The sequence below is a fragment of the Vombatus ursinus genome, unplaced genomic scaffold (assembly GCF_900497805.2).
Source record: "Vombatus ursinus unplaced genomic scaffold, bare-nosed wombat genome assembly UNPS02014817.1, whole genome shotgun sequence".
Taxonomy (NCBI): Eukaryota; Metazoa; Chordata; class Mammalia; order Diprotodontia; family Vombatidae; genus Vombatus; species Vombatus ursinus.
Genome location: NW_020954595.1, coordinates 543,079 through 560,143, shown reverse-complemented (window position 1 = coordinate 560,143; position 17,065 = coordinate 543,079). Strand labels below are relative to the sequence as shown.

At 39.3% G+C, this 17,065-nt stretch overlaps 1 protein-coding gene across 1 annotated transcript in view; it reads left to right on the top strand.

Moving 5' to 3' along the window:
* Positions 1-16,668, top strand: part of SCN11A (sodium voltage-gated channel alpha subunit 11) — a 127,871-nt gene extending 111,203 nt beyond the window's left edge. The window contains exons 24-27 of the mRNA XM_027835817.1: positions 1,497-1,634; positions 3,691-3,791; positions 10,193-10,472; positions 15,578-16,668. Of these exons, the coding sequence (XP_027691618.1) occupies positions 1,497-1,634; positions 3,691-3,791; positions 10,193-10,472; positions 15,578-16,668 (1,610 nt within the window). The remainder of the gene's footprint in view (positions 1-1,496; positions 1,635-3,690; positions 3,792-10,192; positions 10,473-15,577) is intronic.
* The last annotated feature ends 397 nt before the right edge of the window (positions 16,669-17,065 follow it).

Genomic DNA, 17,065 nt, shown 5'->3' with positions numbered 1-17,065 from the left:
TTCAAAAACCCGAATCCAACAATATGTTGTGTACAAGAGACAGACTTGAAGCATAAAGACACACAAAAAGAGTTCAAATAAAGGTCTGGAGGAGAATCTAATTTGCTTCATTTGAAGTAAAAAAGCAGATGTAACAGTTATGATCTCAGACAAAGCAAAAGTCAAAAATAGACCTAATTAAAAGAGATAAGCAGGGAAACTACATTTTTCCAAAAGTATCATAGACAATGAAGTAATATAAAAATTTTAAGGGCAAATTTCTCTGATAAAGGCTTCATTTCTCATATAGGGAACTGAGTCAAATTTATAAAAATAAGAGCCAGTTCCTAATTGATAAATGATCAAAATATGTGAACAGGCGGTTTTTAGAAGAAGAAATCAAAACTATTTATAATTATATGAAAAATGCTCTAAATCACTATTGATTAAAGAAATGCAAATTAAAACAGCTATGAAGTACCACCTCACACCTATCAGAAATGACAAATGATGGAGCAGGTGAGGGAAAATAGGTAGACTAATAAACTTGGTGGAGTTGGGAACTGGTCTAATCATTCTGCAGAACAATTTAGAGCTCTGCCCAAAGAGTGATAAAACTGTGTACATCCTTTGACCCAGCAATACTGCTACTATGTCTATACCCCAAAGCGATCAAAGAACAAGGAAAATGACCTGTATGTGCAAAAAATGCTTATAGCAGTTCTTTTTGTGCTGACAGAAAATTGGAAATTGAGGGGATATTCATCAATTGGGGAATGGCTGAACAAGTTGTAGCTTATGATTGTGATGGGCTACTATTATGCAATAAGAAATGACAAGGGATACTTTCAGGAAAAAAAAACCATAATAAGACTTATATGAACTGATGCAAGAACCCAGAGATCACTGTGCTCAGTAACTGCAATACTGTAATGATCATCAACTATGAAAGACTTGGCTACTCTGATCAATACAATGATCGAAGACAATTCCAAAGGAGTCATGATGAAAAAATGCTATCCACCTCCAGACAGAGAACTGATGAACTCTGAGTGCAAATTGAAGTATAATTTTCTTGCCTTATTTTTCTTGCTTTTTTGTGATATGGCTGATATAGAAATGTTTTCTGTGATTTCACAAGTTTGCTGTAATTGATATCATATCGCTTGTCTTCTCAATGAATGAGAGGGAATGGGAGGGAAGGAAGGAAGGAAAGAATGCAGAACTCAAAATTTAAAAAGAAAAGAATGTTAAAAATGAATAAATAATACATTTTTAAAATGAAAAATAATGTGTCCTATGATAGCAATGTAGACCAGTGCTCTCTGTTGGGGTTAAATAGCCCATAATAATCTAAATGTAATATAGCAGTGATTTAGGATATTTTCTGATATTACATGATGCAACTGAGTGGTTTTAACTGAGATATTATCATGGTCCTTGAATAAGGCAATAAGAATGAGAATATATCTTTTCCTCATGATTTTTCTCTTCTGTGTTTTCACCCCCACAGATAGAGGAGCAGCCCAACTTCGAGGAAAATAAAGCTGCATATCTCTACTTCGTCATTTTTATCATTTTTGGCTCATTCTTCACATTGAATCTTTTCATTGGTGTTATCATTGATAACTTTAACCAACAGCAAAAAAAGATAAGTATCCTAAATGTCCTGGCTTGTTCTGCACCTTTTGCAGAGAGAAAATCCTCATCCCCAGGGCCAGGGTAAAGCATTTGCAATCCTTAATCGGGAAGTGAATATTGTGCTACTGTGTTACTGTCAGCATGTCATATCAAGAGCCAACTTTTGAGCCAGAAACGCCTAGGATTCATGACCCTACCCTAGCAAATACTCTGACTGTGTGACTCAGAGTGAGTCACTTAATATCTCAATGCTCTGGGCAACTTTCAAGACTATAAGATACAAAGAAAGTGATGACCTGTTTTGGCAGAGGGAGTTTCCATATAGGGGAGGTCCCCTGTAACAATGAAAGCAGAGTTCAAGTTCTTGGGTCTGGTAGTCTTGTCATTGTAACACATGGGATTTGATGTCATAAAACCCATATTTCCATGCTGTGGAGAAGAGAATTTCTGGACTTAAAATTATTTACATTGATAATGTTGGAAAGTACCCCCTGTTGCATCCTCTTGTGTGTTATACCCTAGGTGGCTGCCTGCCTTACCTTCTCCTAGTCCTGGGTCCACTCATCTCCATGCCCAAAGATCACCAATGATTGTCTGTGGTGCCATCCTACATGCTTTCTATGGATTACCATAGATGGAGGGCATTAAGGATTTCACCATCTGAATGAGAACTAACCCTACAGTGCACCGCCTCTGTCCTAGAAAAGGTTCCAAATTGTCCCCTTCCACTAATAAGGGGGCAACATGCTGAAAGAGACTCTGGAATTTAGGTCTCTTAGGAATGTTAACTGTCCCTTTGTCTCTCCTCTACTCTCCTCTCCTCCCCTCCCTCTTCTCTTCGCTCCTTTTGCCCCAAAGGACTTTATTGCAGTGACTTCATAACTGACGATAACCTCACCATGGTGTATATTCACGTTACTTGTTTGCATTTTCATAGTTTTTCAGGTTTCCTTAGTTATTTAGGAACAAATGAGGCAATGAAATAAAACTGGCCTTCCATCAAACAAGCCTCAGAGACATGACTTGGGGCTGTGTTATAAACACTCCCCATTTCCCTCTATTCACCCCAAATTGAAGTTCCTAAGGCCAGATTAGAAGAGCCTTTTGAATGAAATCATTTGGGGCATCAAGGCAAACAGCATAGTGCATGGATTTGTCACCATCACTCATGTTTCTCTCTGAGAGTGTCTGAGAGCTCTCTTCCAGATAGACTACTTCCACATTCCCTCTGCTAGAGATATCCTTGGAAAACAAAATCATTCTTCTAATTTGGAACTACAACATCTTTCCCACCCATCTTCTCCATCCTTTTGCAATACCATTAGTGAGGGCCTTCAGAAAGTACAAAATGCAAGAGTAAGAATGACTTCAAGACCTCCTCATAGCCTTTTTTATTTTGAGGCAATTGGGGTTGGGACTTGCCCAGGGTCACACACCTAGTAAGTGTCTGGGGCTGGATTTGAACTCAGGTCCTCCTGAACTCCAGGGCAGTACTCTATCCACTGCACCACCTAGCTGCCCTGCAGCTTCTTGGCATAGCTGTCCCAAGACTATTTTTCAGACTGAGAACTCTCCTCTTGCTAAAGACAGTCATTGTAGCAGAGTCCAAGGTTCCCTCACTTGCCTTTGGGAATGTTTATTTATCTTAATTGTCAAGGAGCAAGTTATTTGTAAACCTGTACGAGGTCATCTGGTCCATCTCCCTGTTTTCATGGAGATTTTAAACCATTTAGATATATTATAATTGTCTTTAGATTTTAATAAAGATGTGATAAAGAGTTTGAAAAAGATTGCTTTCTTCCCAAAAGATAGGCCTGACTACCAAAAATGTCATCTTCATATCTATTAAGCATTATAGATGTAATTTTTATTGTTCTATCCTTGGTTAGGATGAAAATCAGTTATCAATGAATAACCTTCCTTAACTTTGCAAGACAGTCTTCTGGTCTGTCCCATGTGGCTTTCTGTTGATAGAAAATTATAGAAATGCAAAGCTTCATTTCTGAAACTTCAGATGGTATCCCATAAGGGACACAGAAAGGAATAACAATATCTTTCCAATGTACTTAGGTGGCCAAGATATCTTCATGACAGAGGAGCAGAAAAAATATTATAATGCAATGAAAAAACTGGGATCAAAGAGGCCTCAAAAACCTATTCCAAGGCCTTTGGTGAGATCAACTGAGTTGTTATTAATAAACTTACCTTAGATAGGGGACAAAATTAAGTTTATGAAATGCTATGATTTCTTTGTAAGACACCTCCTTCATTACTTCAATATCCATGAGCTGGTAGACATGGGCCCTCCCTCCTCTGAGGTAGATTGTAATGATTCTGTTGCAACTGGGTGGGTGGTTTTTGAGAATTGTTGTGGCTGAAAAGCTTATCACCTAAAGCTGATATGAATTAACTTCTGCCAATCACATAGTCTGGTTCTGAGCTTATATCTGTTAGAGTGTGAATAAACTGGCACTCTGCTGACCTGGCCTGCGAGAAGCCAAAGCCACCTTCATCACACTGTGAAGTATCACAGGAAGACCTCAGCCAAGGGTGAATGAATGAATTTTTTAAAAAATATTTCTTATTATTATGAACTTAACAAACATGAGCTTTTTCTGAATACAAGGCAAAGCAGAAAATCGTGAAACCACAAATCTCTCTTACACATAGCTTGCTTTTCTTTTTTAAGTCTACACTAAATTTAAAACAGTGGTTCCAACACTGCCTTTGTGATTTACATCTCCTTATGAACTTCTACTTTCTTCTCTGTATTTTTTTAAATGTTCCATTAACACTCTTTACTTCCTTTTCTTCTTTTTTATATTGTTATTACTAACCTCTTATACCCCTAAAATTCTCCCCTCCCCAAGTCTGTTATAATATATATATATAAGAAACATACATAAAACACACACATAAATATATATGTAAATGTGTATATATGTGCAAGAAAAATTTTTACACACACACACACGAGCAAAGCAAATCTCCATGTTGTCTATGTCTGAGAATGTGTGTGTCATGATGCACCCCTAGTTCTTCTCTCCCCTGCCAACAGGTGGAAAGCTCACTTAATCGTCAGTCCTCTGGAGTTGTGAGTGGTCATTCCATCATCATCATTCTTAAGTCTTTCACAGTTGTTTTCCTTTATAATGTCATCATTATTGTATAAGTGGTTCTATTGGTTCTGCTTATTTCAGTCTGTGTCAAAGTGTTTAAGTGCAACCTGGTTTCTGCAGATCCATTTCCTTTCATTATTTCTTACAGATCAATAAAATTTTATCACATTCATATACTATATACATTCATATACCATAGCTTCTATAGTCATTCCCCAATTGATGGACTTTGTTCCCAGTTCTTTGCTACGATGAAAAGTGCTGCTAGAAACACTTTTGTGTATTGGGGTTCTTTCCCTCTTTCTCTGATTTCTTTGGGGTTAAATGTTATCACCGGGTCATTGCAAACGAGCAATTTCGTGACCTTTGAGGTGCAGTATCACACTGCTCTTTGTTATATTCCTGTGCCTCAGTTTGTGTGTTTGGACCATTTTATAACCCAATCAACAGTGTATCAGTGTGCCTGTCCTTGTGCAGCTCCCTCCAACAATGACCATTTCCCCTTTAGGTAATATTTGCCAATCTGATATGAATGAAGTGGAATTTGGGCCCACATTTCTCTTATTGTGAGTGATTTGAATCATTTTTCATATCGTTGTTGATCCCTTGATTTTCCCTCATAGAGGACCCTTCACCATTCATCTGACAAATCTTGTTCGCATATATTTTAGACATTTCCCTTTATATCTGGCCTTCCATCATACCTGGAACGTACTCCCTCCTCACCTCTGCCTCACAGAATCACTCTCTTCCTTCAAGAAACAGCTCAAGCGTTTCCTTCTACATGAAGCCTTTCCATATCAGCCCACCTTCTGGTTTACTCCCTCCCAAACTATCTTATATGTAGCTAGTTTGTATTTATATTTGTTCTCCCCCGTGGAAGCTCCCTGTGAATAGGGATTGTTTCATTCTTTTATTTGTATGCCTCATGCCTCCCTTCGTACCATCTATACTAGTACCTCCATGTCCTCTCCTCTCACTCAATTCTAACCCTTCTGCAGTCTGCTTCTGATCTCATCATTCAAGCAAAACTTTCCAAAGTTACCTATCATCTCTTAATCACCAGCTCTGAGGGTCTTTATTCAATCCACATCCTTCTTAACCCTCTCTATAGTCTTTGTCACTGTTGGTCACTCTCTTCTCCTATATACTCTCTCCTTTCTTTTCAAGACATCAGCCTCTTCTGGTACTTCTCCTGTCTTGTTGGACTGCTCCTTCTCAGTTTTCTTTGCTGGATATTCCTTCAAGTCATGCTAATATTTTATTCAATATTTTTGTATTGATATTCATCAGAGATAATGATCTATAGTTTTCTTTCTCTGATTTATCTTTCCATAGTTATCTTACCTCAAGGGCTAATTGGTGGGGGTAGAGAAGGAGCAGCAATGTAAGATGATCTACTTCAAATTACAGGCAGAGATAAATTCATAAATGTTATGCTCTCATGATGATCTCTTTTTGTCTATAATCTTTAAAATAAAGGTTTTGAACATTAAAGTTAAACAGAGTCTAGGCAGCAATTTATTTTCCAAAGATGGTTTAGCAGGTAGTTATAGACACTGTCTTTTGCCTCTTTTTGTATCCCTAGTGCTTAGCACAATGCTTGGCACATAATAGATACTTAATAAATGTTTGTCACTTGATTGATTGATACTCAGGAAATGGTGATGAATTAAACTTATGATCTTGTTTTATATGAGTTGCCCTAACTTATAACTGTATTTGCATTCACTTTTACTATTTAACACATTCATTTCTTTAATCACCCATTCATACATTTGTTGAATAAATTCCAGATAGAGTATAAATTTTAATATTAATGTAACTCCAGGGAGCCTCCATCACATTTGGGATTCCAGAAAGTGACTTCAGGTTAAAGTCATTTTAGGGGACAGTATCCATGAATTCTCCAACAATGTAGTTCTTTTATTAGATCAAGCAGAGGGTGCATTCATTTAAAGAAGAGCTAGCCACTCAAACAGTAGAATGAAATAAAAGGCAAGAAAGATCTCCCCTGTACACAGAAGTGGATGTTTTCCCCCTCCATTGCCACACTAGCCCTGGGAGAGCAGACATAAATGTTATGAACGTGCATGGCCAGAGGACACACACAGGAAAGTAACACACACCAAAAAACCCTCTTGACTAGGCTGACCTGTCTCCAGTGCTGTAGAGATGCTGGTGACCTCTGACTAAGTCATTGCTCTGCTCACTGTTGGATGTCTCTGCTCAGCTACTCTTTGTCTTCCACCTGGGCTTTTTGACGGGAGGGCCGCTTCCTTTCCCTGCTACCCACAGTTCATAACCTGTTGTCTATCTTGAAAAAGCTACCTATACCTATTGTCTTAACTTCCTATCTGTTCACTCTCTCTTTTACTCTGCATTGAAATCTAACTTCTGACCTCATTACTCAAATGAAATTGCCCTCTCCAAAGTCACCAATGATATCTTAATTGCCAAATCTATTTGAATGATCTCATTCTTCATCCTTCTTGACCGCTCTTCAGCATTTGACACTACTGACCACCCTATCCTCCTAAATACTCTTTCCTAGCTGGGTTTTTGTGACATTTCTCTCCTCTAGTTCTCCTCAAAAATTCTATCTTTTTGAACTTTCCTTCCATCAGTTAATTTTTGTAAAAGTGTTGAGTGGTGCTGAGATACATGAATTTTCTTTAATATTCCATTTCAGAAGACCAAAATTATTCCATATCTAACTTCTACAAACTTTGTTCAGCTATATATTTTCCTTTTGAAAAAAAAATCTTTCTTTTGAATTTATCCAGCTCTGAGAACGGAACATAAAAGTCTTTTATAATTATTGTGTTACTCTCTATATCTTTTTTTCAATTCAGTTAACCTTATCTTTATGAATTTGGGTTTTATGCCATTGTGTTCTTACATCTTTAGTATTAATATTATTTCAATGTCTATGATACATTTGAGCATGAGGTGGTTTCTTTGTTAATGCTCTTGAAATTGTCAGTATTTATTTTTGCTTTGCCTGTTATCAAGGTTGCAACTCCTCCTTTTTTCAAATCACCTTTTGTGAAAATTGTTTTTGTTTCATCCTCTTGTTTTCAACTTATAAATACTTTTATTTTTAGATTCTTTGTGTCAAATTGTTGAGTTTTTTTCTTATCCATTATGCCACTCTTTCATTAATGAGATTGTTTAATCTATTCACACTTAAAATTTTGATTGTTAGACATGTAAATTCCTCAAATTTAATTAAATTGATACTTTATCTTTCTTCTTATGTATTCATTTATCTACTTTCCCTCTCTTTTGACCTGTCTTTCCCTTCCCAGTTAAATGAGTGGTTCAAAACTTTTATCCAACTTCTTAGTTTAAGTAGTATCTCTAATACCCTTAATCTGGTCAGACCAGTGTGTTATAGATCTAATAATTAGGGTTAGGTGTTTGAAGTCCAGTAGGGGTGCAGTAAGAGGTTAGCTACAGAAATTGGGATTTGAGTTAGGGATCCAATGGGCTAGGCATGTAGTGGGATTAGAGTTAGTGGTCTGATAAGTTAGAAGTCTGGTAGGATTAGAACTGGGGGCCTGGTTTCTGGCTACCAGGTTTTAGAGGGATGTTGATAAACTAGAGACCATCCAGAGGAAAACAACCAGGATGTCAAGGGACCTTAAGTCTGTGTCAAATAAGGATTGGATAAAGGATTTGGGAAGTTTAGCCTGGAGGAAAGCAGGGCAGTGATAAAGGTCTGCACACCAGTGTGGATCCCAGAAGTACTGGGCAGCAGAATAGGCTGTGGTATAAGCCAAAGCAGCAGTCAGGCAGGTGAAGTGCAATTCCTGGCATCAGTTCAGTGGTTAGTGACACTTTTAAATCCTTGCTGTTATGCATTCAGGCAGGTCCAACTCTTCTTGACCCTGTATGAGGTTTTCTTGTCAAAGATACTGGAGTGATTTGCCATTTCCTTCTCCTGTGGATTAAGGGAAACAGAGGTTAACTGACTTGCCCAGGGCCACATGGCTAGTGAGTGTTTATGGCTAGATTCTAAACCTTACCCTAGCCTTTGCTTGCTGGAGCCAGAACCTGATGGGTTCTCATTATAGCCAATGTAGTATGAAGGAGTGATTGCCTACCTCCTTTTCTGGGAGACCTCGTAGCAACAATGGAGTGGCTATCCAAAGGTGGCTTGCTTTCTGATGACAGGGGAGATAAAACTGTTTACCCCAGCACTGTGGAAGAAGGAGGCTGGTCCTCAGTGGAAGCCTCTAACTGAGTCAGGAGAGAGTACGTTCCAGGCATGAGGAATGATGAATGCAAAAGTGTTAAAATGGGAGATGTGTGAGCAATAGCCACACAGCCAGTTTGGCTAGACAAGAGAGAATAGGAGAGGGGGTAATGTACAGTGAGGCTGAAAGGGACATTGGGGGCCAGGTTGTTAAAGGCCAAACAGAAAAGTTTATATTTATCTTAGAAGCAGTAGAAATCCATTGGTTGAGGAATGACCTGGTCAGACTTTTCTTCAGGAAAATCATTTGGGCAGTTGTGTGGAGGAAGGACTGGAATAGGGATAGACTTGGGAAGAGAGACCAACTAAGAGGTAATTGCAGTAGTCCAGGAAAAAGATGATGAGGGCCTGGACTTTAGTGGAAAGAAGGGGAGAGATGGCAGAGATGGTGTGGAGGCAGAAATGGCAATGTTTATAGATGACTGGATGTGTGGGGTGAGGGAAAGTGAAGAGGCAAGGGTAATGCCAAGGTTACAAACTTGAGACTGGGGGGGATTGGTGGTACCTTTGACATAAAAAGTGAAGTTTGGTAGAAAGAGGAGTTTGGAAGGAAAGATGAGTCCTCTTATGAGCAAGTTGAATTTCAAATGTCTATAGAACATCTAGTTCAGTCATTCGGTACAACAAAAAGGACCCTGAGAGGAAAGAGAGCCATTTAAAGGGGTATGGTCTGTCTAGGTTTCTGGTAAAACAAAACAAAACAAAAACAGTAGTAGAGGAATAGGAAATGCATGCTGGGTTTTTTGGGATTACCTACCTTTACCCCAATGAGAGGGAATTGGCTGTTTCACAATAATTGTTGACAATAAGGCCCATTAATGCTAGTGAAAAAGATCCCACTGAATGGAGGTAACTCTACCATTCAACCTGTTGGATCCACTGTGTATTGATTGTAAAATGAGATCTCAGAATGACATTTGGGCTATCATGATTGAACCTCAAAAAATGACCAGATTTTATTTCTCAAGTTTCATGAATCACCATACACCAGTGACTAGATTTCCCATAATATGCAGACTATAGATCCACCGAAATATTTCCAAAGTGTCCTTTGGAAAGACAAAACCATTTTCCCCTTTGAATTCCATCCTGGTAGTTTAGAGGAAAGACTACTAGTGGGTGTTTCACTTATGTTGCCCATGTGATGATTCCTATAACTTATATTGATCTCTCCTTTGTCTTCTTTCCTCAGAACAAATGCCAAGCTTTTGTGTTTGATGTGGTCACAAGCCAGGCCTTTGACATTTTCGTCATAACTCTCATTTGCCTTAATATGATCATCATGATGGCAGAAACAGATTCTCCTGAAGGACCCGATTTACAGAAGGCACGCCTTCTGGAAGCCCTCAACTTGGTCTTTGTGGTCATCTTCACAGTTGAATGTCTCTTGAAAATCTTTGCTCTGAGGAAATTCTACTTTGCTAATGGTTGGAACTTATTTGATTGTGTGGTCGTGGTGCTCTCCGTTGTTAGTAAGTAAAGATGGTGGCCAGGGTTTATAACTAGAGGCTTTGAGAAATACGTTGAAGTTAACTACAGTTTCATAAACTATGAATACCCGATATCATTTTAGCATCAATCTGCATGGAATTTTGAAAACTTGACTAGCTTTTTGAATGTCACTTGATGCTATAAAGTCGGAAGAGGTTATGGCCTAATTTCCATCTATTTGGTTTTGTCCATGGTGCCAAAATGAAGTGAAAAATTTCAATTCAGTAAGCATTTATTAAGGGCCTAGTGTGTATAAAACACTATAATGGTTAAGTCCTGGGTAAGATCAAAGTTTAGCCAGAATACGATCTTTACCCCCATGAACCTTACAATTCAAGTCCAGTAGGGGGAGGTGACACGTACAGAAATAACTATAATACAAAACAACTCAATTCAACAAGAAGTTATTAAGCCTGTTATGAGTTATGGGCTCTATTATGAGCATAGACTCTGCTACATACACGGGATACAAAGATAAAATGTGAAAAAGCCCCTATGCTCTAAGAGTTGTGATTCTACCAGAGATAGAACAAGTACAGGGATCAGTAAATGTACGAAAATTTGAGGTGGGGGAGAGAGCATTTATAGAGGAGATAAGTTGTGCAGCAATAATAATAAAACTTGCCCACAGTATAGCACTTTTAGGGTTACAAAATGCTTTTTTCACTAGTCACAAGAGATATCTCAAGTACCCCCGAAACTAAGCATTGACAAGGACCTTTGAGATAGGCAATTTAAGCTAAATGTGGCTGAAAACCCCTCTACAACATGGACTGCAACTTGACAGTCCTCAGTAAGTCAACATTCAAGGTTCTCTAGTGAGGAAGAACCCATCACCTCCCCAGGCCATCCATTCCACTTTGGGACAAATCTAATTGCTAGGGACTTTTTTTTTCTTACATTAAATCTCAATTTTCTTCCTTTCAACACCCACCTATTATTCCTTATTCTGAATTCTGGGGCCAAGTAGAACAAAGCTAATTCTTTTAAAATAGGTCAACCCTTCAAATCTTTGAAGATTTGACTCCTATCCTAAGTCTTCTCCAACCCAAACATTCTCTGTTCCTTCAATTAGTGTTCATAGAGATGATCTCCAAGTCTCTTACCATCCTGGTTCCCCTTCTCTGTATACTCTATTTTGTGTTCTGCATAAAATATGACAGAGAATGGAAAGAGGATTCCAAACATGGTTCATCTAGAACAGAGGACAGCAGTATTGTTAGCCTTACTTTACAAATGAGGCCACTGGAGCTCTGAGAGGTCAAATAACTGTCCTCCAGGTGACACAGTTGCTAGGTTTGAGGACTCGACATCCCCTTAAATACTGTGCTTTTTAATGATAATGATGGTGGTAGTGGTGGTGGTGAGGATGATGAGGAGGATGATGATGATGAAGATGATGGGAATAAGGATGAGGATGAGGATGATGAGGACGAGGATGATGATGGTGGTGGTGGTGGTGAGGATGATGATGATGGAGATGATGAGGATGAAGATGAGGAGGAGGATGATGAGGATGATGATGGTGGTGATGGTAGTGGTGATGGTGAGGATGATGAGGATGAGGATGATGAGATCTAGCATTTATAGAGCACTTTAAGGTTTGTAAAGCACTTTGTAGATGTTATCTCAATTGATCCTCACAACAATGCTGGGAAGTAGGGACCATTATTATCTCCATATTGTAGATAAGGAAAGAGTTTCAGAGATTAAGTGAAATGACTTGCCCAGGGTCACACAGCTAGGTGTCAGAGAAAGGGTTTGAACTGAGGTCTTCCTGACTATAAGCCCAATCTTCTACACACTGTGCCATCTATCTCTCTGCCTTCATACTCTTGGACCCCCAAATTGATGTAATATAGCTTAGAATGTGATCGATAAAAAGGAGAGATCCAAAGTGTTAGAAGTAAAATGAAGAAGACTTGACTTTCAGCTAGGGATCATCAGACAAAGTTTTATGGAGAAAGTGCTATTTTGGAAGTAGAAATGAAGGGGAGTTCAGTCTAAATATACACAGAAGGCAGAAAGATGAAAGCTACTCAGATGGAAGGGGACCAGACAAAACAAGAGGTAGTGGGTGAGTCATCCCCTTGGCCTTGAATATAGGAGACCTTCAAGGCGAGCTTCAGGAAAAAGTAGAGAGGTGTCAGGTTATGGAGAGTGTGAATGACAGGCTAAGTAGTTTGAATCATAGATTTAGAGCTGGAAATTTCACCTTCCTCATTTTACATGTGAGGAAACTGAGGACCAGAAAAATGAGGTGACTCGCTGAAGGTCAAATCATCCTCCAAGATCCAGGATTTGAATGAAGCAGAGACTTCTCAAATTAGATAACCCTAAATCTTCCCAGTAAAGTAGGAGACAAGGTCATATGTTAAAAGTAAGGGGATATGGAGTAGTATTGAGGGCTTAGAGAATTTTAGAATCAGTCAAATGGTACCTCTGACATCTTGTCCAACCTGTGGGAGAAGGTTTGGAATAACCGATCTCAACGAATGCATCAGAGAGACCCAAAGTGCTACATGAGACCAAGGTGGGAAAATTCACTTACACTTGGGTGGGGCTGGGGCAGGGGAGAGGACATAGTATAAAAAAAAAATCCAGCTCAGTGTCAACAGACATGGGTCTCCCCACCATCTAGGAGCTTGCGATGTGAGACACTATAGTCACATGATAAAGACACAGTAACAACCGATCTTCAAATAAAATGAAACAAAGAAAAACATTCTGGCCAAGCAGAAGGATAAACACGTATTGTGGAGTGCTGGGATCCAAAGTCACAGTTCAGCTCTTCCTGCCTTCCCAAACTTAACAGAAACATTTAGCGCCCTTAGGAGAGTTGCCCCTGACGTGGCAAGGGCAGGATAAGCCAACCCAGAACTCCGATGAGCTTCTTCCTAACCTCTTTCTGCTCATTAAAGTCAAATTCTTACCCGTTCTGAATGTCTTAGACTCAAGGGGCTTCGTTGTTTTCCTCATTCTGTTTCTCAGGAGTCTAAGTTGGTAACTTCACATTTACATTGCTAATGGCCTTTAATCACACCAATATTTATTTTCTTGCATAATGACAGAAATTCTCCCCTCTCCCTACCTGTAAGAGCCTTGCACACTCCTGATGGGCCTTGTGTGTTCTGACTCAGATTCCAGGGTTTGGTGCTATGGGATAAGGCAACGAACTCTGGATGATCCCTTGGGCCCTCCCATCCCCCACGGATAGAAAGTACCAGAGAGAGGAAGGAAAAGAGAAAAAAAAATGTCTTTTCTTTTAGACTGAGAGAGGACCAAGGGGCCACTTAGGGTGTGTCCTGTCACCCCAAAGGGCCAAAGCCTTCAGCACTGAACTGGAACACCAGAAATGGCCCCGAGTCTGCAGAGCAGAGGAGCTTCTCCTCTTTGTCCTCGTCATATTGTGTGGGGGAGTGGTGAATCTATAAGAAAAAACCATAAAATGCCCTATGCTATTATCATTATCATCATCATCATCATCATTTATCATTAATGTGAATAAGAACCCACATTAATGTTGACTTTAGTATTTACAAACACTGTCCCCCCTGTGAAATAGGACAAATACTTTCTTCCCAATTCCACAAATGAAGACATTGAGGCTGAAAGGATAAATGCCATAATCACATAGCTCATAGTGGTTTAGCCATTAGCTAGTTTTGTGATCATGTCTAGTTACAAATCTAGTAGCAAATCTGGGGTTTGAACCCTGGTTTTTTTTTTTTTTTTTGCTATTTTTGAAGAAGAAAGCGTCCTCCTTGACACCTCACTCCCTCACCTCCATAGCTGATCAAATGCCAATTCCTGTCGATTTTGCCTCTGCAGCGCCTCTCAGATATGCTCCTTTTCTTTTCTGATGCTGCCACCCTACTGATGCAGACCCTCATCTCCTCATGCCCGGACTACTGCAATAGTCTCCTGGTGGGTCTGCCTGGCTTGAGGATCTCCTCATTCCAATCCATCCTCTACTCAGCCACCAAACTGATTTTCCTAAAGTGCAGGTCCAACCATGTCACTCCATCCTACTCACTAAACTCCAATTATTTCCCTTTGCCCCCGGGATCAAATATAAAATACTGTTTAGCATTCAAAATCCTACATAACCTAGGCCCCTCCTAACTTTCTAGGCTTCTTATACCTTACTCACCAACTGTTTGATTTAGTGACATTAGCCTCATGGACATTCCATGAATAAAACACTCTGTCTTTGGGCTCCAGACATTTTCTCTGGCTGTCTCCCATGCCTGGAACTCTCTCCTGCCCCACCTCTGCCTCCTGGCTTCCTTAGCTTCCTTCAGATCCCCACTCAAATCCTACCAACTATTGGAAGCCTTTCCTAATTTCTCCTAGTCCTAGGGCCTTCTCTCTATTGATTATTTCTAATTTATCCTGAATACAAAGTGTTTGCCCATAATTATTCATATGTTGTCTCCCCCATTAGACTGAACTGAGCTCCTCAAGCCCAAAGACTGCCTTTTGCCCTTCTTTGTATCTCCAGTGCTTAGCACAGTGCCTGGTGCATGTAGACATTGAGTAAATGTTTCTTGACTGACTGAAAAAGCCAGAATAAGAATCCAAATCCGAAGAAAATCTATGATCCCTGGTCTGTGTCACCAGAAGATACAAGGAACTTTTTTTTCTAATGGAGTCCACTCTTTATATTTGCTTTCATGCTCTCATCTCTAAGGTTAACCACAGACTCAAAGGATCCTTGAGAAGGCAATGAGATTACAACCCTGTCCTCGAGAGGCCATTCAAAGCTGCACTAATAAGTAATCATCTGCTTCCTAGCTCTCAAATTCTATCCAACATTTTGAAAAAAGGCCCATTTTTTAGGCTCACACAAACCCAAACCAAAATTGTTAACATTTAAGGACATTTCAAAATCAACCTTTTTACTTCAAATGCTATCTTTTAAATTGTCGATAATTTCACTTCTTCAAAATGCCTTTTAGGGACAGGGCCCAACACTTCCCTGAAAATACAAAAGTAAAACAAAATTTGCAGCTAGAAAAGGTTCCATATTCATATGAATTCAGAATGTTTTCTGGAAAATTAATTATTTTATTTTTTTCTGAAGGCCTTATGGTTTCTCTACTGGAATCGAGTAAGGCAATTCCATTCCCTCCTGTACTCTTCAGAGTCATTCGCTTGGCTCGGATTGGCCGCATACTCAGACTTGTTCGAGCAGCTAAAGGAATCCGGACTCTTCTTTTTGCATTGATGATGTCACTTCCTTCCCTATTCAACATTGGACTTTTGCTCTTTCTGGTCATGTTTATCTATGCCATTATTGGTATGACTAATTTTTCCCAGGTGAAATATGAGGCAGGGATTGATGACATGTTCAACTTTCAAACCTTTGGCAACAGCATGCTCTGTCTCTTCCAAATCACTACATCAGCAGGTTGGGATGCCCTCTTAAGTCCTATGTTGAGTTCAAAATATTCAACTTGTAACCCAGATTCTTGTAATTCCGAAAATTCATCTTGTAACCCAGAAAGTTCTTGTCCTAAAAATGACTCTAAACCAGGTAGTGACTGTGTGAGCTCCGTCATGGCAATTACATTCTTTGTTAGTTACATCATTATCTCCTTCCTAATTGTTGTAAACATGTACATTGCTGTGATTTTAGAAAACTTCAACACTGCCACTGAAGAGAGTGAGGATCCCTTAAGTGAGGATGACTTTGACATATTCTATGAAACTTGGGAAAAATTTGATCCTGAAGCAACACAATTCATTGAATACTCAGCTCTCTCAGACTTTGCTGATGCCTTGCCAGATCCCTTACGTGTGGCCAAGCCAAATAGAAATCAGCTCCTACTGATGGATCTGCCCATGGTCAGTGGCAATCGACTCCACTGCATGGATATACTGTTTGCTTTTACCACAAGGGTTCTGGGGGACTCAGAAGGTATGGATTCCCTTAAAAGTCAGATGGAAGAGAAATTCATGGAGGCCAATCCTAACAAGAAGTTATATGAACCAATTGTGACCACCACGAAGCGCGTGGAAGAAGAGCGATGTGCTGCCATTATCCAGAAGGCCTATCGACTTCACTTGATGAAGAGTAATGCCAAGAAAACATCTTCCTTATCCCCTCAGATGGTTTGCAATGGAGCCATTGGTAACTTAGAAGTACCTGATGGCAAAGTACACTTTGACTGACATTGATTGAGATCAATCAGCAGACTCATCCAGAGGCTACATCCTTGCAACTGTGCTTTTTACTATGATGGAAGCATAGGGTAGAGTCAATGGCTTGACGAATATCCAACGGATAGCTGAATTTTCAGTTTTTTAAAAATTATCAGACATAAATGTTTATTTAAATATGCAGGGAAGACTTTAAAATATGGCTTATGCAATCTCTTATTACAATGATATGCATCAAAGTTTCCATTCCTTTAAAAATCAGACACTGTGTTAATGCATAAAAGGAAATTCATAAAAGGCTGGAAAAGGTCCATTAATGTCTGGATTATATTTAAATGCCATTTCTCTATCCACAGATGTGATATGGCACCCTGATACAGCACCTTGCTTATAAGAATACTCATATCCA